At 57.3% G+C, this 23,996-nt stretch overlaps 1 protein-coding gene across 2 annotated transcripts in view; it reads right to left on the bottom strand.

The window, feature by feature from the left end:
• Positions 1–3,265: 3,265 nt before the first annotated feature.
• The window catches only part of TSPAN11 (tetraspanin 11), a 78,602-nt gene continuing 57,871 nt past the window's right edge, over positions 3,266–23,996 (bottom strand). For both annotated transcript variants that reach the window (XM_066257709.1, XM_066257708.1), the window contains 5 exons: positions 15,134–15,208; positions 14,205–14,309; positions 11,402–11,560; positions 10,990–11,076; positions 3,266–5,639 (listed from right to left, as the gene is read on the bottom strand). In XM_066257709.1, coding sequence (XP_066113806.1) covers positions 5,580–5,639; positions 10,990–11,076; positions 11,402–11,560; positions 14,205–14,309; positions 15,134–15,208 — 486 coding nt within the window. In that variant the 3' untranslated portion in view covers positions 3,266–5,579. The remainder of the gene's footprint in view (positions 5,640–10,989; positions 11,077–11,401; positions 11,561–14,204; positions 14,310–15,133; positions 15,209–23,996) is intronic.

The raw sequence follows: 23,996 nt of genomic DNA on the forward strand, positions 1-23,996 counted from the left end.
CCCTGGCTGGTGTGTGTGTGTGTGTGTGTGTGTGTGTGTGTGTGTGTGTGTGTAGACAGGAGTGTAACTCAGCCTCTGGTGAGGGGATGAAGTCCTGATTAAAATGTGTGTGACCATTCCTCTCCTCCCTCCACGCTCCCACCCCAGGAGCTCCTCAGGCGTACCCATGTGAGGTGGATGCCCAGAGCCTTGTGTTTACTGAAGGCCTACTGAGTGCTCAGAGTGTGTCAGGTGTATTCATCATCTTGTAGTGATCACAGTAAGGGGGTGGATTCCCCCCACTCTACAGATGAGGAAGTTAAAGCTGTAGTAAGGAAGTGAGGTCATTGCTTAGTGCAGCGAGGTCACTGCTCAGTGTAGTGAGGTCACTGCTCTTGTCAGGAAGTGAAGTCACTACTCTTGTCTGAGGAGACACTTGGGGTAAGGAATCTAAGCAATGACCTCACTTCCTGACCACAGAGCCCAACAGAACTTGGAACCCTGGTAACCAGGCAGCCACATTCTAAAGCAGCTCCCCTCCCCACTCACTTAGTGAGAGACATCAGCAGAGATGAGATGTTCCCCTGCTGTGTGTCAGCGCCCCGAGGCCGCTGGTTCCAGCTCAGCGCAGACGCCTGTGGCCCTTCCCACGCGGGACCAGAGGTGACACAGGGAGGCCCAGGGAGGTTTCATTTCGGCCAGGCCACCACTCTGATCCCGCCTGAGCAGCCCTCTGTCCCCTCCCTGTGTGTGTGTGTGTGTGTGTGTGGGGAGGTATGGGGGAAAAGGGGGTTCACGTGGGGAAAGGAGGGCCTGCCCTAAGCAGGAACAGGCTAAGGAGGGGTCAAAAGTGCTGTGGGTCATCAGGTTCACCCCCCAGGTGAAGGCTGGAAGGGTGGATGTGGGGCCCGAGGTTTCTCCCGAGCCCTGGAGGAGAACCTCATTTGCCCTGGGGGAGGTCTGAGCAGACACAGGGCTGGGCCTGATTCAGGAGCAGAAGGTCCAGTGGGCAGAAGCAGGGCAACTAGGGCCAGGCGGGGCTTGAGGCCTCTGGACCGGCTGCTGACCACTGTCATTGTAGAGCTCAACCCATGAGGTGGAAGAGCAGTAGCCTGTCGATGGAGACCCCAGCCCGTGTCCACCGGCGGGGGGCAGGTGTGCCACACCAACGAGGGTCAGGGCAGGCCAGAAGTGAGTGTGGCCCCCTGGGGTTGGGGAGTCAGGGCCCGGGGATCACCAGAGAAGTGCTGCCCCGCAGCCGCCCAGGCTCCCTGGGAAGCTCCCCAGCATTCCCAGCCCTCCCCTCCCCCGTGGAGCACCACGTCCAAGTGGAAGGACCCGGGCTGGACCACCTGGAGCCCATCGAGGCAGAGGGCAAGGGTGAGAACGTGGGGATGTGAGGGGATGGGGTGGAGATGCATGCGAGCTTCTGGGGAGGGGTCAGTGCCAGCCACACAGGGAGCACCCAGAGACTGGCCAGGAGCAGAGACCGGCCTCAGACCACCCATCTGCTGGACTGCGGTGGGGAGGGCGTCCTGTGGTGGGTCCTGGGCTGCGGCTTCTGTGGGACACCCTCTATCTTTGAGGGACACACAGCAATGCAGGCACTTGGTGACATTTTCTCCTGTCTCAACTCCAGCACCTGCTCAGGAGGCAGAGCCATCAGCTCCCAGCGTGTCAGCCCCAAGGAGCCAGATGTGGAGGGCGGACCAGGAGGCCGCTGCAGACCTGGAGGGGTGTCCGTTTCCAGGGGTTGTGCGCGTCCCGCAGCTGCTGTGGCTGAGACTCTGGAGCCTGCGGGCCTGCGCAGCGTCTCCTGAACTACCGGAGGCCCCGCCAACCCATCTGAGGAAGCCTCCCTGGACCTGCCCAGGCTCTTGCCACAGAGGAGGAGCTGCTTCCAGAAAGCGCATCAGGCCAGCTGTTGAGCTGCTTGCTGAACCTGGGCTCCTTCTCCCACCAGAAGGAGTCCGCCCTCCTCCTCTGACCTTTGTCTTTCACTTTCTGTAATCGCTCTTTTATCTTTTCTCCCTGGTGCAGTTTCTTATTTTTAAATTTTTATTTTTGGGGGGACTTGGGGGTGTTTTCCTTTTTTATTTTCTTTTTTCTCTTTTTGTCCTTCACTTTCTCATTGTGTAATTTCCTAAGTAAGAAATAAAGGCCGTTGCCTACATTTAAATTGTTCCGTTCCTGAGCATGAAGTACGTTCACTGTGCTGTGCAGCATGACCTCTGTCTCGCTGCAGAATGCTCCATCACCCAGAAGGAGACCTGCACCAAGAGTCCTCCCCCCTCCCGCCCCTGCGTGTCCCTGATCTGCTCTCTGTCTCTGCTCCTTACCTATTCTGGACGTTCCCTCCAAACGGAATTTTACAATAGGTGCCTTTATGTGTCTGCTCATGTATTTTTGTTTGTTTTCATCTGAAATAACACTTTTGTTATTTAAAGGGAAATCTCAGATGGATCAGACATCAGATATAGAACAAGCCCTTTTGGTGAGTGTGCATCACCCTTATGGTCAAGTTCAAGAACTTCTGGTTTAGACACATGATCACTAGCATCCTTGGAGGACATGAGCGCCTCCCAGTGGTGACACAAAACATGAGGTTCTCCCTGCCAGTAAAACCATTTCCCCTTCTCCATTTCTGTCCCCAGTCCCAAAGTGGCCAGTAAGTAGGGATTCTTTTAAAGGCCCATAGCAGGATGGGTGGTGGTGAAAGTAACTTTTAATTTATGTCCTCCACCCCGAAACCCTGCAGATGGCCTGGAGTTGAAGAGCCCAAGACCAAAACTGGCCACACAGCATGAGGGTACTGGTGGCCCATCCCCTGCCCCTCCTCAGTGTGGGCTTCTCTTCTGGACCCCGGTGTGCCAGGTCTTTGGCCTGCACAGGATTGTGATGGCTTTCAAAAGGCATGCCCTCCTCCCTCTCCAAGGAGCTCATGAGCATGACAGCCTCCAGCATGGAGGAGCTGTGCTGGGCAGCACCCTGCATGCTGATGGCAGGCTGGCCCCCTGCAGGGGACAGCACACAGGCTCTGGACTCCAGCTTCCGGCACGCCCCTCGGGAACCTGCCACAGCCTCGGTCTCTATGTCCTCTGTCTCTCATCTCCCAGGCTGTCGGCATGAACGAGGAGGTCACAGTTCCTAAAATTTCTGGCCTTTTTTTATTTTTGAGAGAGGCAGAGAAAGAGAGAGAGGAACATTGAGCTGCTCCTGTATGTGCCCTGACCAGGAATCAAACTGGCAACCTTTGCTCTTTGGGACAACACTCTGCAACCAAACAGCCGGGGCTTAATTTTTTATTTATTGATTGATTTTTAGAGAGACAGAGAGAGGAAGGAGAAAGAGGGGAGGGAAAAGAAGGCATTCATTTTGTTGTTCCACTCAGTTGTGCATCTATTGGTTGCTTCCTGTATGTGCCCTGACCAGGGATCAAACCCACAACCTTGTCGTTTTGAGATGATGCTCTGACTAAGCTAACAGGCCAGGGCCAGTTCTGGGCTGTTCTTTCCTTCTTTGCACTGTGGACCAGCCAGCCATCCTCCAGTAGCACTCTGGACAAAACAACACTCAGAGCAGGAACTGCAGCTCGCCCTGCCCTCTGCCCCGCCAGCCTAGTGCGACACAGGAGGTCGGGGAAGAAAGTTGGGGTCTCCCGGGTCTGTGCCCATCACCTTTGTCCCCACCTCCACAGCCCTGGGTGGCCTCAGTAAAGAATGAAGGGACCCCACTAGGGGCAGACAAGTAACAGGCCACAGTGCCACCTGCCCACTGCGGCCTCCCTTGGGCTCCTCGACAAGAGCACGGTTCCCGTTCTCTCTCTCTCTCTCTCTCTCTCTCTCTCTCTCTCTCTCTCGTCCTCACTTTGTGAGACTTGTCAGTCTGACGTCTGGCCCTGCAAAGAGCTTGGGAGTCACCATCATTTTTTATTTATCTGCGTGGATCCCAGGAAGTTGGAAGGCAGCAAAGACAATCGTACCACCATTTCTTTTGTCTTGGGCGTCATCTGGGATCGCTAGGGAAGCTGGTCTCCCTTCTAAGGAAGTTGCTTCTGTCACCCCAAGGCCTTCCAGGTGGAGGAGCTGAGCCGGGGGGTCCCCGCAGCCCCTGGAGAGCCCCCAAGGCAGGGCAGGGAGGCCATCTGCTCTGGGAGGCTGGCTTCCCCTCTGTGCTCGTGGTAATCCCTGTTCTGAGGGTGTGCGTTTCTGCACTTGGAGGGCTGCGGTGGAGACAGCAGTGACCGGTGTATGGGAGAGAGAAGACTTCTCCCAGGATGGACTCAGCTCAGTGAGTGCTGACCTCATCAGACGGGGGACTGGAACAAGTGGGCTGGCAGGGGTGGCCTTTCTTGGCCTTGGTTTTAGCATAACAAGGGCCGACCTCTCATGTGTGGAACATGAGAGAGGCCCCAGGACCCTGGAGGTGTTAGGTTTTCCTGTTAGAGCTGCTCACTGGGCAGAGCCATTGGAGGGGGACCCAATGGCTGTCTTAGGAGTTGGCACATGTTCTTTAGAAAACTAGCATCTACACTCTGTGTTTTCTAGGACTTGCCTAATGCAGGGACGCGAAGCAGAACGGAGGCAAGGACTGTGTCCCTCTGGGGAGCAGGGCGAGACCCATGGCGGCTGTGTGGTGGTGGCCTCGTGGCCGGGGAGCGTGGGGAGGATGAGGGAGACCCAGGGCGGAGCACCCCTCTACTCGGAGCTTCACCTTCTCAGGGGCTCCAATTTTGCAGGGTCTGCGATGTGGTCTAATCAGGAGGGAGGTATATACCCACCCAAAGTGAAAGCCAAAAGTTTTAAATCCCTGGTATTCCTGAGGATCAGGCCACAGCCAGGAGATTCCTGAAGGGCAGAGTATTGGGGGCAGAAGCTTGGGGCCCTGTCCCAGAGGGGGTCCTCCACTGGGGAAGGCCCCAGGGCAGCACAGTATCCTGGCACAGCGAGTGCTGGTGTGGCCAACTCCCTCCTCCCCATCGCCCCTTGCTCTGGCCTGGCAACTCCACCAGGCCACCAGGCCCACGCCCAGCTCCCAGCTGCCTCTCCTCAGCCCTCCACCCTCAGGCCCCGCAGAAAGGAACCAGGCCCTCGGGGCACTCCTTTCCCAGGGAAAGGTTTGGGGATGGGCAGGTCAAAGGTCTGCATCCTCTGGGGCCAGAGGTGACCCTAACTGCCCACCCTGATGCATTTCCAGGAGGTAAGGCGGGCTGTTCAGCATGAGGGGGCACTGAATGCCAGGTCCACAGGGGTCAAGGTGTGTAGCCTTTCAACTAGCTTCCGGAGTTGGGAGGGAGCAGAGGCTGACTCTCTCACCTTCTTGTGGTCCGTGAGAGCCATGGTGAGTGGCTTTGGTTCCTGTCCCAGGCAGGGTAGGTCCCCGCCCAGAAACTCTGGCTGTGAGCACTCAGAAGTGCAGGGCAGGGCCAAGGGTGCCCAGGTGTGGGAACCACAGGACCCATGGTCTCGGGCACTCGCTGGGCCTGAAGGTGGGCACGGGGGTAAGGAGTTCCTAGGTGAGCTGATGCGGACTCCGCAGGCCTGGCAGACAGGACTTCGGCCCCTGTCCTTGTGGGGGCGGTTGGAGGACACGGCTGAACATTAGTGAAAATGCAACTGGAGCCTCCGGTGCAGGCAGCAGGTGAGGACCATTCCGCAGGTCTGTAAGGTGGGAGAGCAGAGGGGAAGAGGGTCAGGACCTCGCTGAGTGACGGCCGGGGTGCCCCTAGTGGGCTTCTCACGTGGAGCGCACACCTGGGGACCTTCAAAGGGCAGCTGCCTACTCAGGAGGCGGGAGGTGCTGAGATTCTGCAATCTGACAACTTCCCACGGATGCTGGGGCCACGGGCAGGGGAGCACTCTGCGAACTGCTGTCCAAGAGCATTTATCGCACTCTAATGGGGACGACTCGCCCAGGTGCCTGGCTTTAGGGCAGACGACAGCTCTGTAGGCCTGGGTGGGGGCCGAGGCTCTGCACTCCTAACCAAGGCACTCCCAGTCCTCGCTGCTGGTCTGGCCCAGAGCTTCTCCCGAGGCAGCTTTGCTGGTCTGGCCCAGAGCTTCTCCCGAGGCAGCTTTTCCTCCGGAGTGCGTGTGCACCGAGCTGCTGACTCCAGAGCAAACCCAATGGCCATGCTGGGTTTCGGCTGATGTACAGAAGCCGTGGGGCAAACTGAGGCTCTGGGAGGAGCACCCAGAGCCGTCACCAGCTCGTTCTGTAAGTCGGCTTGGAATGTGGTACCAAACCAGGTGCAGGAGCCTTCCTGACAGCCCCTCTGTCACCCCTACTAGCTGAACAAAGGGGCTCGAGCATCCTGCCCAGAGCAGGGCAGTGCTGGGAAGTCCGTTTTTCCCGGTCTCACTTTCCCGCCTCCCCACTGCAGAGGACCTTTACCCCCGCCTTCATTTGCTTTTTTTTTTTTTTTTTTGACAGAGAGAGAGAGGGACAGATAGGGACAGACAGACAGAAAGGGAGGGAGATGAGAAGCATCAATCATTAGTTTTTCATTGAGACACCTTAGTTGTTCATTGATTGCTTTCTCATATGTGTCTTGACCGGGGTTGGGGTAGGGGTGGCTACAGCAGAGTGAGTGACTCCTTGCTCAAGCCAGCGACCATGGGGTCATGTCTATGATCCCACACTCAAGTCAGCGACCCTGCGCTCAAGCTGGTGAGCTTGTGCGTCCTCTGAGTTCTAGTTCGACACTGTACCACCGCCTGGTCAAGCGCCTTCATTTACTCTTCATGTGCCTCCTTCTTCCTTTCTTCTCTTCCTCTCCTCCCTCTCACCCAAGGGTGTGCCAAGAACAAGATGAGGATGTGTTAGACCAAGGAGGCCCAGGACTGTGACATGCTCCTGACAATGACGCTGTTGGATTCAGACGCCCCAACCGCAGGAGAGAGGCACAGAGAGGGCAGCCCAGGGCTGTCCGTGCACACGGGAGAAAGTACATTCCCCACACATAGGAACAATGCCCATCTTCCCCAACCTTCCCAATAGCTGCTGCTGACCATTGGGAGGACGGGCTGATGAAGACGCCTATGGCTGGTAGGAACCCAGTTTCTCTTTGCCAGGCTAAGTCCTTCTTCTTCCCCTTCCTCCCTCCTCTCCATCCTAGCGTGGGAGGATGGTGGGGCCCCCTGACCATAGCTTCAGCCTTCAGACTTGTGGTGAGAGCAGAGCTAATCCACCCCAGGTTCTCGGGCCACAAGCTGAAAGGAGCATAAGAGGTTATTTTGTCTCCCACTGGCGTTGAGCAAGCAGCTGTCGCAGCCACCCCCCCCAGGTGTCAGGCAGCATGCCCCCTTGTGTGTCCCCCTCCCCCATGGTTTAATGACTTGTCGTATGGGTTATCTGTATCTTTCAGATCCTTGCTTAGGTGGAAGCCAGAGGGAGCAGGTAGCCCAGCGCAGATTTGTGGTTACATCTCTTAAGTGCACAGCTCCTGCTGGGGCATGACCGGGAGAGCTTCGCTGCCCAGCACGCGCACTCCTGTATGAGATGTGTGTTCCCGGCATGCCTTCCAGGGATGGCACAGTGATGGTGGAAGCGTGTGGGCCAGAATCTCATCAATGCATGTACACACACCCACACCACCCTTACACATGCAGTGCAGAGGGGCAATGGACGCTTTCATCAGCGTGTGCACATGTACCCTCTTGTGTGCACACATACCATACTGACTCACACAGAACAGTAACGAACACGGACTATCAGATCCCTGAGTGAGCAGCTGTATCTCCCTCCTGACAGAGGACATGCAGAAGTCAGCACAGACACACAAGCGACCAGCAGCAGGGTGAGCGGAGAACACACACACACTGACTGCGGTAACAGGAGTTGGCAGGTGATGGGTGCAGACAGGCTGCCTGGGCCCAGCCCATATGCAAGGTGGTGCCCTTTTCTGATGCCTGCCTGGAGGTAGCACTTGGTACACATGGCTTTTCAATAAGGAAGCCGGCATGCTTTCAGCTATTTTTGAGGTTTCTGAGCCAGCACCTGGCTGTCAACAGGAACATCAAGGAAGGGCCAGAAGGTCCCAGGAACCCATTCCAAAATGATCGCTGGTTTCCTTTAATGCCCTGCAGATTCTAGTGTCACTGTCTTGTGAGCTCTCTGGGCTCTGCAACACGTTCCTGTCCTATAGTGTGGGAATATTGGGGTGGGAGTGGGCTAACTTCTGTTTGGAGCTGTGTGGCCTTGGGTACAGTTACATCCCTCTCTGAGCCTCAAGTCTCCCTCTATCAATAGGAAAATCTCTGACTGCAGGCTAGATTTCCTCCAGTCCTGAGGACCAGGGAAATATTATGACACCATCTTGGTCTTGTCCATCCTTAGCCTTGAGGGTCTTCTAAGTGCCAGGGTGGGTGTGTGTGGGGAAGGTGCCCCGTGCCCGCTCCGGCCAGAGGAGGCCTGTGCACCTGGGAACAGGCCTGGTGTGAGCCCTCCTGGAAGGCTGGCAGCTGACCTGGTCTTTGGGCAGCGTAGTTCCAGCACGGGCCAGCAGAGGGAGCTGTAACCCGAGGCTTGGCTGCTGCAGGGCTAGCCTCGGAGGAATGGAGGGGAGAAAATGGGCAAGGGCACAGGGTCCCTGGTGGTGGCCAGCAGCTCTCCCTGGGGGACACTAGGAGAGATTCCACAGTGAGCTGGACCAGGAGTTTTCATGGTGGGGGTGTGAATGGGGAGGAGGCATCTGCTGGCCTGCAGGGACCCCGCCAGACAACCCGGCCCCCTCGACATCACTCCGACCGGTGCACTTGTGCCACCTTGACCGTCGGCTCAGGGCATTGCTACTCTCCCACTGCCCTGAGCTTCACTGCCCCTATTCAGTATCCACAGGCTCTCCAGGCCAGAGAGGTCAGAAAGAAATGGACAAAGATACGAGGTAAAGAGAGGTTTCCAGAAACCTCAGTGGAGTCAGGAGCTGGAGTAGAGCGGCCCCTTCCCCATCCCCTAGTGGCAACTCCTCTGAGGTTCAGTCTGTGGCGCAGAAGGCCTGCCTGGGGAAGAACAAGAAGGGCATGTAAATGCCCCCTGGGGTGTCCTCAGCCCGCTCCTGGGTGGAGGTGCAGGGGACAAGCAGGTCCGGCCAGGAAACGACCAGGGCCTTTTGGAGATTTAATGTGCCACCTGGAAATGATAAAAATAATGACGGGGCCCTGGCCGGTTGGCTCAGTGGTAGAGCGTCGGCCTGGCGTGTGGAAGTCCCGGGTTCGATTCCCGGCCAGGGCACACAGGAGAGGCGCCCATCTGCTTCTCCACCCCTCCCCCTCTCCTTCCTCTCTGTCTCTCTCTTCCCCTCCCGCAGCCGAGGCTCCATTGGAGCAAAGATGGCCCGGGCGCTGGGGATGGCTCCTTGGCCTCTGCCCCAGGCGCTAGTGTGGCTCTGGTTGCAACAGAGCTACGCCCTGTATGGGCAGAGCATCGCCCCCTGGTGGGCAGAGCATCACCCCCTGGTGGGCGTGCCAGGTGGATCCCGGTCAGGTGCATGTGGGAGTCTGTCTGACTGCCTCCCCGTTTCTAGCTTCAGAAAAATACAAATAATAATGATGATAATAATAATAATAATAATAACGGGAACCAGTCACTGCACACCTGCTATCTGCTTGGCAGCGAGCCCCGCGGCTTACATTCATATTGCTGATCCTCGCTGGTCATCAGTCTCGGAATAGTCAGCCCTGCATCACAGGTGAGGAGCGAAGGCTCAGAGAAGAAGTAACCAGCTCTAGGTTGTCTGGTCTCCCTCCTGAGGGAGGGGCCCAGCAGGCTATGTTGTAGCTGGAATCTCGCAGCACTCAGATGATGCTGGCAACAGCAGGACCCGGAAGGAACCCTGCACTGAGACCCCCCAGGCTGGCCGCCTCCACTCCCGCTTCTCTCTTATGGAGCCGTGGTGGGGGGCGGAGTTTGGAAAGCAATGGACCCAGGAGACCTGGGTGCCAGTTCGGGATGAGACCCTTGTTCAGTCGCCTCTCTGGGTCTCAACTTTCTGATCTGTAAAATGGGGAGGACACTGTGACTCTCCCGGCCTGTGTCACGGGTTGTGGGGATCTGATGGGAGAAAGTGTCTGAAGTCTACAGAGCTTCCACTTACGGAGAGCTTCACGCGTGCCCAGGCTGCAGGTTCACACGCATGGCCTCGTTCTGACCTGGCCTGCACACGGCTAAGGAAATGGCCTGTATTTTGTGGAAGACGTTGAGGAGCAGGGAAGTAACCGCTCAAGGCTGCACAGAAGCAGAGGCAGGATTGGAGCCAGGTCCTCTGACACGCAGCCTCTGCTCTTCCCTCTGCCCTGGCTGGTGCTTGTAGTGCCGTGAGTGGGAAGGAGGGGCAGGACTGAGCTCGTCCCAGCACCCGCTAGTGAGGCGAGCACAGGGCCCTTGCTCACTGCATCTGCCCCTGCCCCTGGGGGCCCCTCCTGACTCCTTTCCTCTTGACCCTTGACTAGAGTGACCCATGAGAGTAGAGCTAGCTTCCTGGACAGTGCTGGGAGAGGTACAGTGGTGAACCAGGCAAAGGGCATGGCTCAGGCTCAGGGCACGGAGCTGGGTGTACACAGCGGAGCACATATCCACAGGTGTGCGCACATGCACACACAGAGGAATGACTGCATGTCATGCACACACCCATCCACACATTCACAAGCACACCTAAACACGTAGCTGTGCCTCCAACCCCCACCATGACGCATGCAGACACACCCATAACCCCACACATACCACGGCAGGCTGCACGCACGCCCACAAGGCTGCATGCACATACCTGAGCCCACCCTCACACTCCTCTCAGATCTCTGTTCCTTACAAGTTCAAGTTGGCCCCCAGGCCCCAGGCATTTTGCTTCATGTTTCTGGGGAAGAGAATGACCATGTGACTCATCTTTGGCAGCAAAGGGGAGGAGAGAGGAGGGCAGGGCAGAGGGTGGGTGTGCCTAGGGTCCGTGGTTTGAGATCACAGCCCATGGGTGATCCTTCTAGAAGGTCCCCTCTCCTAATCCCCTACTCAACTCACCTGCAGGCAGGCCACCCCGATGCCCACTGCCCCCATGAGCAGTAGGTGGTTGGCCAGGAACTGTTCCAGTTTGGTGATGCAGCCTCCCTGTAAGATAACAACAGGTCACACACTCCTTGACCCAGCAGTGGGGAGGGTTGGGGGAGGCGGCTGAGGCACAGAGAGACTCAAGGTCCAGCCCTTCCGTTGTCCACTGGCTTCTCGGGTGACCCAGTTCCAGCGTGTCTCAGTAGCAGGTGCTTGTCCCTAGGACTTTGTGTGGACCTCTGAAGGCCCAGCATTGTTGATTTCTGGCCATAAATAAGTGGACTCCGCTCCCTCTGCCACCTGTCTGCCCTGAGCCGGCCTTCTGCGGTGTTGAGAATGGCCAGCTGGACCCGCTCCCTGCCCCAGCTGGGGTTGTGGCGCTCACCTCCACCTTGTAGATGTTGGAGGGGTGGGCCCTCCGGCCGCAGCGGGCCACCACCGTCTTGCAGCAGCTGTCGGGCACCTGGCGGCCCTCGGCCTCCCGAGACAGGACGTAGGCGCTGTGCTGCCAGTCGGCAGAGCTGTTGCTCCCGCAGCACTTGAACTGGAGAGGGAGGCAGAGGCCGGCGGTGAGGAGCACGCAGGCACCCCAGCAGGGCAGCAGGGTCTGGTGCTCAGACAGAAACCGGCTCCTCTTGTTCTAGGAGTCCCCCCTTCCTTTGTGTGGAGCAGGGGGCTGGTCTCATTTTGGGCAGAAATTGCCTGCAGTCATCTGTTTGCTGCTTTAATTATCCACCCAAGACCTTTAAGAAGATGATGCTGGTGCCCTGGGGGCAGGGAGGGTCTGCGAGAAGATGGGCAGGGAGATGCAGGCAGGTCCCTGAAAGTGTGGGCTGTGTACTCTGGGTACACAGGGCTGTCCAGCGAGGCAGAATCCCAGGGACAGGGGTCCAGCCTTGCCAGGGGTTCCCAGGCCCCCATTCAGGCCTTGAAACCTCAGAGCCCCCAGACTGCAGCGACACAAAGGTACCCCGAGGCCATGGAGCCGGCCGCTCAGCACCAACCAGCGGGGCCACTGTGAGGGCTGGCGTGGCCCTGCGTCCCCCACACCCCTGCACCCCCGCAGGGCAGCGGGCCAGCCCAGTCTGAGGTGCCCGGCCTGGTGGTTTCGAGGCAGCCTCTGGGCTGGGAGGTGCGGGTGGGCTGGGAGGTGCATTTAGTCTTGTTAACAAGTGTGTGCTAGGCACCGACGAGGTGCGGGGAGTGCAGCTTGGCACTGGGCTCAAACACGAGTTTACTAAAGAGTATCATTTCCTGTCATCTAGTGGGGGGGGACAACAGGGCTTGTGTGCGGCTCAGAGGGGCAGGCGGCTAACGGCTCTGCTCACGGGCCAGGCAAGGTCCAAGGAACCGGAGAGGGCCTGAGGAGCCAGGCAGAACAGAAGAGCCACGGCCAGCGGGCAGCAGGGCATGTGCTAGGAGTCACATGGGACTGTGCACGCGTCACTGGACAGGTGGTTCAGCTTTTCTGGGCCTCAGGGTCATCACAAACGGAGACAACAGAGGCCTCCACAGTGGGTTGCTGTGAGGACCGAAGGCCCGCTCACGGAGAGCACTCAGGAGAGTCCTGCGAGGCGCAGCCGTTAGGAAGAGACACCTGCTCTCTGTCATCGCCACAACTGCACGAATAAAGGCATACGGGTGGCATTCAGATATGCGAGGTGAGACTGGAAGCCACTGCCTTCTCGGGCTCAGCTTCCTCCTGCCTCAGATTCACGCCCCTGGGGTTCTAACTGCTCCTGGCAGGGGAGAGGTCCATGCCCAGTGCTCTGGTGCCCGCCCGCGGAGGACTCTGGTGCCCGCCCGCGGAGGACTCTGGCGACAGCCCAGCACTGCCCTGGCCGTGCCTTCTGCACGCTGTCCCCCACTCTCAGCCTGCCTCTCACCTCTCCGCCTGGGGAAACCCAGGCCCTCCTTCTTGGCCCCTCCAGTCAACTTCCCCAACTTCTTCCCTCCACTCTGGGGTCCCCCCAGCCTAGCACTGACGCCTTGTCACCTGTTGCCCCAAGGGAAGGGATTTGGGCACAGTTCTTCACGTGGGAGGTCCACCAAGTATGGACTGAGCTTCAGATGGGCTGACCAGCAGGGTGTGGGCTAAGCACATGGCGTGGGTGCACCCGTGTGTACGCAGGTGACCTTAGCCATTACTTCAAAGGACAAGAGAGCCGTCGTGTGGAGCTGACTGGGAGCTGCAGCAGTCTCAGGGAGCTGGGGAGAGTGCTTCCCCAGTGGAATGAGGTGCCCCTGGAGCTCAGAGCCCACCGCCCTCTATTCCCCTCCTTGCCTCTGCTTCCGCAGAAAGACCAAGGTCTCGGGCCAGGTCTGCAGGTACGGGAAGGAGCAGAGACCACAGGGTGGGCGTGGGTGGCATGGAGAAAGGGTACCAGAGTGGGCAGGTGGAGCTGCCTCAAATTTCCAGACCCGGAACCACCAGGGGCCTGGAGTCCAGCTGTCTAATAGAACTTTCTGTGAGGACAGAAACGCCCTTCTCCGTGCTGTCCATTTGGGTGGCCTCTGGCCAGGCACGGCTGTGGAGATGAGGCTAGTGTGACTGAGGAACTGAGTTTCATATTAAACTTAAACAGCCACATGTGACTAATGGCTACCATTTGGGACCACACAGGTGTGAGGTCTGTCTCCCCTCCCCTCCCTCCAGCAGGGCCGTAGCCTCACGGAAGGGCTCTGCTGAGTCTCTTCTTGAAAAGGAGAGGCCACCTTGCTCCCCTCTCCTCCCCCACCCCGGTTCTGGACTAGGACGCGCACAGCTGAGAAGTTCCTGCAGAAGCTGAACTGAAACACCTCTGCCTGTCACAGTTCACCCTTAGGGGGCCGCAGCTGTCACCGCCCCTTCCCAGGGGAAAGAAGGCAGCCCCACCAAGGGTGGGAGCCAGGACAGAGTCCTCCTGGGACAGCCGGAGGGGAAGGCCGCAGGGAGGGGTTTGGAGGAAACAGCAGGGGAAGCCACAGCAGTGAGCAGGGCACAGGTGGGAGGAAAGCTCAGGATGCAGTAAGCACGTCTCATGGTGGGTAGGGCTTCTACCTGTGTACACACGTTTCGTGCTTACACCCTATGAGTGACTGAAGCTGAAAGAAGGTAAGTAGCTTGCCCAGGGCCACACGGACAGAAGGGACGGCATTAGGACTGAACCCATTTCAGTGTGGCCTTCTAGCCCAAGGGAGAGGCTTACATCCTGCTGTAGACGGTCTACCGAGGCCGTGATCTCCGGGGCTCCAGGCTGCCCGTAGCTCTCAGACAAAGTCCTGGCCAAGTGCTGCTTCAGCTCATCGCTCAGCTGAGGGCGGAGAGGAAGGGCGGCATCAACCCCCCCGCCCTCCGTACCAGATCCTCGAATGATACAATGTGGTGGTTTCCCAAACAGTGCAATGGGACCCTCAGTGCACAGAGCTATGGAGACCAAGTTGCAAAAGCTGGGGCCCTAACGGAAGGACAGATGTGTGCTGGGCAGAGCTGAGACACAGGCTGGGGGTGGGGGTGGGGGTGGGGGAGTTCCCATGCACAGGTGTGCTCTTAAATAGCCACTGATTTTCATTTTAATTATGACATGATAGTCAAAATATTTACAATCATTATCCTGTGGGTACCCACTGGTTCTACAGGCACGGACCTGACTTATAACAACCAGCACGGTTATCTTTCCTTACCAGCTCAACATCAGCCTGGTCGTGACCTTGAACCCCGGGTTCAGAGGGCACCTGGTGGGAGCAGATCTGCCTGGCCCCTTTGTCCCCGCCCACACAGGCAGGCGAGGCCTGGTGCTGCCTCTCCAGTCTGGCCTGTAGCCCTGGTCGGAGCCTCCCCCCGCCCTGCGGGCCTCACAGCAGGATCCACGCCCCACTTCTCAGAAGGGGAGAGGGACCACCCACCTCCGAGGGATGCCTCGCCTCCTTGGCTCCCATGTTGAAGACATCCGCATCAACAGATGGAGGAAAGAGTTACTGGAACTGGGACAAGAAGCAGGCCCCAGATGTGCCCAGGAATGTTGGGACTGGGAGGCAGGCCAGCCCCGCAAGCTGGCTGCGCCTCAGCCTCCCCATCATTCTGCTCTCCCCCATCCTGCTGCCTCCAGGGGGCGTGAAAGGAAGAGCTTCCACTCACCCTCTCGTAGTACACGTGGGCCAGGACCCCTGCCACCAGCTCGACGAGGAAGATCACCAGCAACAGGCAGAAATACTAGGAACAAGGAGAGAAGGTGATCGCCACTAGGATTGCGCCTGGGGAGGCACATGGCACTTCAGGACCGCTATGAAAAATGTTTTCCCAGTGCTACCTGTCCAAAACCCCCAACACCTGGACCATCTTCCTCTTTTCCCAGCAGCTCTGCTAGGAGTTCCCCACTCACCAGACTGCTGTCCGCTTGTTAATCCAACTATCTACCTGGTATATATTAAATACCTACTCTGGCAGGTGTCGTAGTGAAGGTGTTACTGTCCTCAAAGGTATTGGTGGTAGGGGGACAGATCAATAAGTAATTATAATGTGTTTTAAATGCTACTACGGGGTGAGCCCTGGAAACTATCGGAGGCTCCTGGAGCCCAGCAGGGGCTTGGCACGGGCAGGGCTTAAGCAACACAGCGGAGAGAACATTTCGTGGAGGAAGAACTTTGACCCCAAGAGCAAGGCTTCCTTTCCAGTTAAGTGAATCGCGCTTGTCCCTCAGCCACTGTATTGAGCCCATTGTCTCCCAGCATCAGTGCTGGCCACCATCAAGGAAGCAGGGACTCCTTCCAGTCTCTCAATAATGGTGTGAGGCCTGTCCCCATCAATGGTAGAGATGGAGGCTCCTGTCTCTTCCCTGCCTGCCCCAGGCTCTGCGCTGCTGCTCGCGCAAAGGCCTCTGGCCTGCGTGTCTGAGCTGTGTCCTCCCCCCTCAGGCCAGCCCTGCAGTGCCCTGCTCAGGGAGGGTGCGGAGGACAGGGGGGCCCAGCAGCCTCGGCACCGTGCGCAGGCTCTGGATGAAGGCTCGGCTGTCTGCACAGGGCACAAGCTCCTGGGCTCCCAGATGAGGTCTAGGGGCTGGGAAGGCAGACGCAGGTTTCCAGAGGGCACATTCCCTGGGCCCATGGAAGGGGTTTGGACGAAGGCAGCTGCCTGTGCCTGAGTTCTTGGAAGGTACTGAATGTTATATCCACAGGAGCAGGAGGCTAACCACAGGTCTGTGGATGAATCCTCTCTGCTGAGGAGCCTCTGATACAGGGCCCGAAAACCCGAAGGCTGGTTGTGGTACATCAGCTGACTTGACTTTGAGTCCAGGCTCTGTCATTTGCTGGCTCTGGATGGGCGACCTCTGGCACCTTGATGTGAATTAGAAAAATATGCTCAAATGAGAAAAACATGGCTCAGTGAACTGGGCGAGCTGGGGTTCAGCCTTCCCTGGTTCCTGTACAAGATGCAGCCTGCAGGGCCATACACGGGCCCTGCCTGTGGGACTGAACTAGTAGAGGGCAAACCCTGCCCCGCCCACCCGCAGGGGACCCAGCTGGAGGGGAACTATGCTTCCTGGCGATCTGAGCTGCTCCCTGCTCCCAGAACTCACGGGTGACAGCGTGAGGTGGGCCAAACTTGTCAGCCAGCGGTTGGCACAGTCACCCAGGCCAGGTTGTCACCGTCTCGGGAGCTTTCCAGCCCGCTGGACAGAGCGTGACTGCACTGACACACACACAGGAGGGTGTCCGTCCCTAACATGCAGCCCAGGGCCTTGGGGATGTGCCTGACCTGCAGCTCCTCTAGGACATGGCTGCACTTTCCTATTGGCTCCAAATTCCCCCCAGCCCCCCTGCCCTGCCTGAGCACCCTGAGGCCAGCTCTCACCCTGCCACAGGGGTTCCAGGTGGTGTCCACCAGCTGCTCCCAGGCTCCCTGAGGGCCTCCCTCAAGGAGCGGGAGGAAGAGATGACAGGGCACCTGTAACTGCACGGAGGACGCAGGTTGCTGCCAGCGGCAGGGGCGGGAGAGGCTTCTCTCTCTCGCTCACTGCCGTTGGGTGAGAGTGGCACACGGATGGTGGCCCCGAGGACGTGGCAGTGTTGTGCCGCTCTCCGGGAAGTCACTGCCATGGCTGCTACTGGAGCCTGGCCGGTGAGGCAGGCGATGGGAAAGCAGAGCCACTGAACCACAATGGGTTTAACGGCGGGCTTAGTCCAGGCCAGTTCCTTAGAAAGGTTCCTGGTCATCAAACACGTTTGCAGCCCGACGGAGCGGGCAGAAGGGGGACGAGCGCCACTGCTGCCCGGAGCCCCAGCTGTAAAGATGCCCTGGGGATAAGCCACGGCCAGGATGGGGTCTTGGGGGGACCAAGTGTGGGGTGCTCAGCAGCTTCAGCAGTGAGAGGGCTGCAGGTGTGTGACTCACCTGGGCGGGGGAGGCCCTGAATCACAGCTCCTGTATGACAGCCCCTGAGAAGCAGGCTGTGCTTTCTGGAATCCTGCACCAAGGACCCTGGCATCCTGCCTCCGAGGCAGAGCCGGCGCGGTGGGGTCTCTGCCATGTGCGGCCATGAGCTCTGACAAACGCCTCACTTCGCCAAGCCTTCCCTGACTCCCTCGGTCCAGCTGACCCATCTCAGATTCCTAGGGCGCCTTCCAGCCTCCAGGCCTTTGCCCTCACTGTTGCTCGGCCGGAACTCCCAGCGCCCACCTGTCCCTCATACCCAGCTCAGTCAGGGCCTGCGTGTGCCACCTCGGGCCAGCAGTGGTTGGCACCCCCGGCCCCAGCGCCTCCTGCACTTCTCTGCCTCCACGTCCCAGCACAAGGACTTTCTGCTTCGCCCCTCCCCTTGACTAGACTTGGATCTGCCTCTGTGTCCTTCACCTGCCTGCCATGCTGCTCCGCGCGTGACAGTTCCCTGCAGGCCTTGGCTGGATGACTGACATAATTTTAGTTACTGCTCTGTAGAGGTTGCTACTGCTTCAAGTGTCACCCCACAGTCTCCTCAGAATGACCATGAACTTCCGGGAAACAGGGCTCACTGGTACAGCGCTGAGCCTGCCCGCATGCTTGGTGAACATGCCCACTTTCAGATGCGTGCGTGCCCGGACACAGAGCATGCCCGTGACACCTGGCGCCTGCCAGAGCATATCATATCTTTTCCTAATCTGCAGATAGCACAGAATTGTTCCTTTATACCAGTGGTTCTCAATCAGGCACAATTTTTCCCCCAGGGGACATTTGGCATGGTCTGGAGCAGGGGTCCCCAAACTACGGCCCGCGGGCCACATGCGGCCCCCTGAGGCCATTTATCCGGCCCCCGCCGCACTTCCGGAAGGGGCACCTCTTTCATTGGTGGTCAGTGAGAGGAGCATAGTTCCCATTGAAATACTGGTCAGTTTGTTGATTTAAATTTACTTGTTCTTTATTTTAAATATTGTATTTGTTCCTGTTTTGTTTTTTTACTTTAAAATAAGATATGTGCAGTGTGCATAGGAATTTGTTCATAGTTTTTTTATAGTCCGGCCCTCCAACGGTCTGAGGGACAGTGAACTGGCCCCCTGTGTAAAAAGTTTGGGGACCCCTGGTCTGGAGACATTCTTTGTTGTCACAGCTGGGAGGAATCCCACTGGCATCCAGTGGGTGGAGGCCAGGAATGCTGCTACAACCTGCAGTGCACAGGAAGGGCTGGCGGCCAGGAACGCTCAGGGTCTGAGGCTGATGCTGGGACTTGACTTGCATCTGTGTCCCTATGCACTATGGCGGCACACAACAGGCCTCAGGAAGGCATTCCGGGTCCTGAGAAGCCAGCACTCAGCACAGAAGCACGTGAGGGATTTTACTTTGTAGCTGCCTCAAGCAAGGGTCAGTGAAGCAGAGAGAAGCCAGCAGTCCAGGTATACCCCGGGAGCTCTGGGTGCTTGCCTGGGACAACGTGTTGTCTGAAGCAGCTGTAGGTCCCTCCCACTGTCCCTAATGAGATGGGCAGTGAGGGGTGAGCTGCCATAAAATGTGTATAATAGATTGATCAGGAAGCAGGAAGCAGGTTCTGGAGTTTCTTTTGCCTTTAAGTGTGGTGTTGACTTTGAATTATTAAATAGAGGTCAGTAAAAAGTTCTCAGAAAGCTTGTGTAATATTTCAAGGAATCAGTATTTACCGGGCCCCACGACACCCTGCTTCTCCCAGCCATGCCAGGGAGGGCCCATGCTCCTCCAGCAGAGCCCCCCATTCTCCTGAAGGGCTGCCGGAATCCAGCTCCCTGGGCTATGGCTGAGGAGGCCACGACCCACACGCAGGTGCTCCGGCCTCGGAGCCGGAAAAGTGGAGGAAATGCAGTCACAGTGGGAGCAGTGGGGAGGCGTCCTGGAGACCAGTGTCCTGCATCCGCCATCCCCAGACCAGTCTGCCAGAGATTTCACACTGGTCCGCGACAGAGCTAATCACCCTGATGCTGTATGAACCATGGAGCAGTGGTTGACAAACACTGTTTTACACACACACACACACACACACACACACACACACACACACCAAATAGTAATGATTAATCCTTTCTTAGAGGAGTCAATGCGTTAACACCTGAGTGGCCCCCATGACAGTAACGCCAACATGTGCCAGCTCCTTTGTGAGCACTTCCCAGGACTGCTCCCAGCCTCCCTCAGAGAGGACAGCGGCCCTCAGCGCAGGCCCGTGAGCACAGCGTCGGCCTCACCGACCCCGCAGGCGTGTGCGCAGGGAGCGCTGGAGCGGCTTGTCCGAACTCCCTTGGCGAGTACAGGGCTGAGTCCAGAACTGAACCCAGCGATTCTGGCTGCAGACCCTGCGTCTTACCGGCTGCGTGCTGATGTCCTACTGACAGCTGACGCGCAGGGGATGAGCCTGCTGAGCTCTGAGGGTGGAGTCAGCAGGTTTGGGTGTCAGGAGAGGAATAAGAGAGGAGGGGGAAACTACAGGTGACGGAGAGACAGAGGGAAGTGCAATAAACCCCCAACCCTGACACACGAGGATCTCTCACTGGCCCCACCCGGTCCCCGTTTCTCAGTGCCAGCAGGCAGGCCAGGCACGCTGCAGGTGCCCCTCCGGGCCAGGCTGCCCTCCCCAACCAGGGCCCGTTAGCAGTGGCGGGCAGAGGTTTCAGCAGGTTGGACCCTGCTCCTTCATGCCTCCTCTTCGCCCCATCCTGGGGTCACAGCCACCGGTGCTAACGCCCATGCCTGCCCCCCTGCCCTTCACCTTCCTCAGCCCAGCCTAGCTTGCCACAGAGTCTAGTAGTACCTGTCGGCACCGCTGGGCAGCCTCCCTGTGCATGCACAGCGCCCTGGACACAGTGAGGCCTCTGCTCTCTGGGCACCACTCACCTGGGGTCCGCTGCCCCCACCACATCTATGTCCTGCACCTGTGAGCCATCAAGCCTCGCCTCGGGCCAGCCCTCCCTGAGCCAGGAGTTCCTGACCGTGACCTCACTGCTGACACACTTCTGAGCCCTGATCTGCCGGGCAGGCCTGCCGGGAATGTGCACACTCTGACCCTCGTTTGCCCTCCTGCCCTGCCCTCCCTGTGCGTGGATGTGAGCGCCACCCTTACCCCCCAACGCCTCCTTGTCCTCCAGCCCACGCTGGCTTTTGTTCCTGGCCCGGCCCCAGTCCTTCCTGAGGTGGCCACCTGAGTCTTGGTCTGACAGAAAGCAGAGTGAGAATAACAAAGAAAGCTCCTGTACGTTCTGCACCCAGAGCCCTCAGTCAGAACGATGCCATTTCAAAATATGCCGAACTGAAACCCAGACACAGACAACCTGTTTGGTAAGCACAGAACGGGACCCAAACAGTCATCTTCCCCCGCGCACCATTTACCTCCAAATTTTCCCTTTAATTCTTTAATGGAACAGTGTGAACTAGAAGTTGGGTGTTTTCTGTAATTATATATAGCTCCAAATGAAGCTGGAACAGCACAGTACTCTCTGAACCAAAACAATACTTTCCTTAATGAGAGGCGCAGCAGGAAGTCTGCAGAGATGTTTCTCACTGTTGACATTATGGTGACTAACTAGAAACTGAGTCTTCAACACTGCATGGGACAAGCTAAGCTTAGCTAAGCTGAGGGATGGTTTCTGGGGCAGAGTCACTGGTGCTATGAGACAGGGCGGTCCGGCACCCGCTGGTGACATCACTAGGGTTAGTTTTAAGTGCTTGAAACAACTGGAGTTTTGGAATTTCTCCATTGGGCCGAATCTGCCACAAAGAAGGAAGCTTCATGGAAGCTTTCGTCCTGTCTCCGCTGCTCCTCTCCCGTCGTCTCCACTCTGCACGGCTGGAGATAGCAACTCTGCCAGAGTCAGAAAATTGATGCAGGGTGTCCAGGCGGGTGGGCAGAGCAGCAGAGGCACTAGAGTAGTCACAGGGCCACATGGCAACAGTAAGAGGAGCAGAGGCTGCCAAGGTCAGTTGCAGGGAGGAGAGCTCAGCCTGAGGCTCTCTGCCCAGCTGAATGTGAGAGGATTACAGCACAGGCAGGGGAGGGCCAGGGAGCTCAGAACAACCAAGGCCAAACAGGGAAAGATGGAGCCAGCTGTTTAAGTGGCAATGACCTCAGGGCGCATTATTTTCTGGCAATTAACCACCAGCTGGAGGCACTCAGGAATCAGAGGTGCAACTGCCTGGCCTGTTTGTGCAGAAAAGAGAGAATGTGGATTTAGGAGCCTCAAGCCATTCTTGCAACAAGATGTCACTGTTGGAAGGATGAAGGTGACCTCTACCTCTCCTGGCCCCAGCCCAGGGCTCCCAGCCCGAGCCATCCAGACACAGCCATGCTGGGTGCGGGGACTCAGCCACTCCACATGGGGCTGTCCTACAGGAGGGCCCTAGGCTGTGTTCTGGCTGATGTCTGATGCTAACAAGGGGCCGGGATCAGAGGAGAGGACCAGGGATGGGGGGAGAAAAACTGGTTGACCAAAGTTAGAAGAGGTCAGGGGAGGAGTAAACCAGGCCATGGGGAGGCAGGAGATATTCAAAAGACATCAAGAGGCCCTGGCTGGGTAGTTCAGGTGATTGGAGCATCAGCTCAATATGCCAAGGTGGCAGGTTCAGTCTCCAGTCAGGGCACATACAAGAATCAACCAATGAATGCATAAGTAAGTGGAACAACAAATCAATCTCTCTCTCTCTCTCTCTCTCTCTCTCTCTCTCTCTCTCTCCCTTCTCCCTCTCAACCTTCCTCTCTCTCTAAAGTCAATCAATCAAATAAATTTTTACAAAGACATCAAGAAAATGTAGCCAAGGCCATCCAAAAACCCAACCAGCAGGTTGGGGCTGCAAAGATTACACTGAGGGGGTTTACAGGGGAGAACACTTTCAGAACTACAAGCCAGAGACAGGCGTCCACCGGATGTCAAGCTGGGGCTGCCAAGAGTCCAGATTGAATGGGCTGAGACAGCAAGCTCCAGAGTGGACAGCAGGGCCTGGCCAGCTGGCTGGTGGCTGACCAGACTCCACTGGGGACACAGCCCAGGGAACTCGGAGGATGCTGCTGCCCAGTGGATCTGGGTGTGGGGGAAGTGACCAACTGCCATCTCCTACGAGACTCCTGGAAGGGCCTGGACCAGAGGTTCCTGCTGGCTGGCTTCACACAGGCTGTGGAGAGACATGGTGCAGCCTGCAGGCCCCTGTCCACATGCCTGGAACGGGAGGGATGTGCATGGGCCAGGCTACAATGGAGGACGGTGGCAGCGACCCCAGGTGGGAGTGGTGGTGGGAACAGAATTAGCTACAGGGAAAAGGGAAAGCTGAGCAGGAGAAATTCCTAATCTCATTTAGAGGTTAGGGAACGTTCTAGGGCTCAGAAAGGTAAGAGCTGTGACCAAATTCAAATAGGAGTTTAATCCCCACACATTCCTTTGTCTTTTAATGCTGGCATTTTGTCTTCCTCTCCACACTCTGTCATGGAGACAATGACTGCTCGGAGTAGCAGACCTGTCATTCAGTCCTCACATGGGGCACCCCTTGTTGCAACAACAAAAACTACTCAAAGACAGAGGCAATGCACCGCGGGGCAGAGGGGAGACGCAGTCCTGGTCAGCAGACCAGGACTGATGCCCCATCCGCAGCCTTACTCAGATATTTATTAGGCAGTACAAACACTGTAACTCAAGGAAGCAGAAAGAAGTTCTCAGGGGGTGAAATAAAAGACGAGAAACACACTGACCCCTAATCTCTGTTCTGAGAGCCTAAACATTTTCTGTTGCTGAATCTTATCCTGCTCTTTTGCTGTTTCCAACACGCACTGTTATCAGTACGGGGTCAGAGAGGTCCCTGGACTCGCATCTGCTCAGGGCTTTCACCCTAGGGTGCCTCGCAGTCCCTAATTGTTATCCTAACTTTGCATGTTTTCACAGCATGTTCCCACAACACTCCAAACCAAGAACCAGCTCTTAGTGCCGTTTGTGTCTCCTCCCCTTCTCACTCTGGCTTGTGCCCAGCAGAGCAGGAAATTCTGGAAATGTGTTGGAAATGCTTGTGGAGGATGATGAGTTAGGCAGCCTCATCAATGTAACATAGTGCGTGAGTTGCTGAAAATCGGAGAGGAGGAGGTGGTGGAAATTAATTGGCTGTAAGAATTGCTGCTATAGAAATTTTGCTGTTACAGGTGGGCAGTGATCAGGTACATCCTCTGAGAAAGGTGGATCTTGAACTCAGAATGATACTGGTTAGAGAAAAGGCACCCTGGCTTGGGAGTCCAGGCCCAGCTTTCCTCTGTGAAGATGCTGTCTGACCCTGGGTGAACCACTCACCCTCTCTGGGCCTTCTGCGTGAACTGTGAGGCTTAGATGGGAAGAATGTCTTGGTGCTGCTGCTCCATCTGTCTGTGCAGTGTCAGGACCAAGCCTCCTCTCTTCTGGCCTCCTCTCCTCCCAACAGGGACATCTAGAGGAACAGCCCACTTCCTACCCTTTCCTTACTCACTGCAGGGCCTCCTTGCCTCCTCAGGGACAGCCTGGCCTCAGGATGCCATGTTCTCTGCTCTCCACCACACAATGAGTTT

The sequence above is a fragment of the Saccopteryx bilineata genome, chromosome 2 (genome assembly GCF_036850765.1).
Source record: "Saccopteryx bilineata isolate mSacBil1 chromosome 2, mSacBil1_pri_phased_curated, whole genome shotgun sequence".
NCBI lineage: Eukaryota > Metazoa > Chordata > Mammalia > Chiroptera > Emballonuridae > Saccopteryx > Saccopteryx bilineata.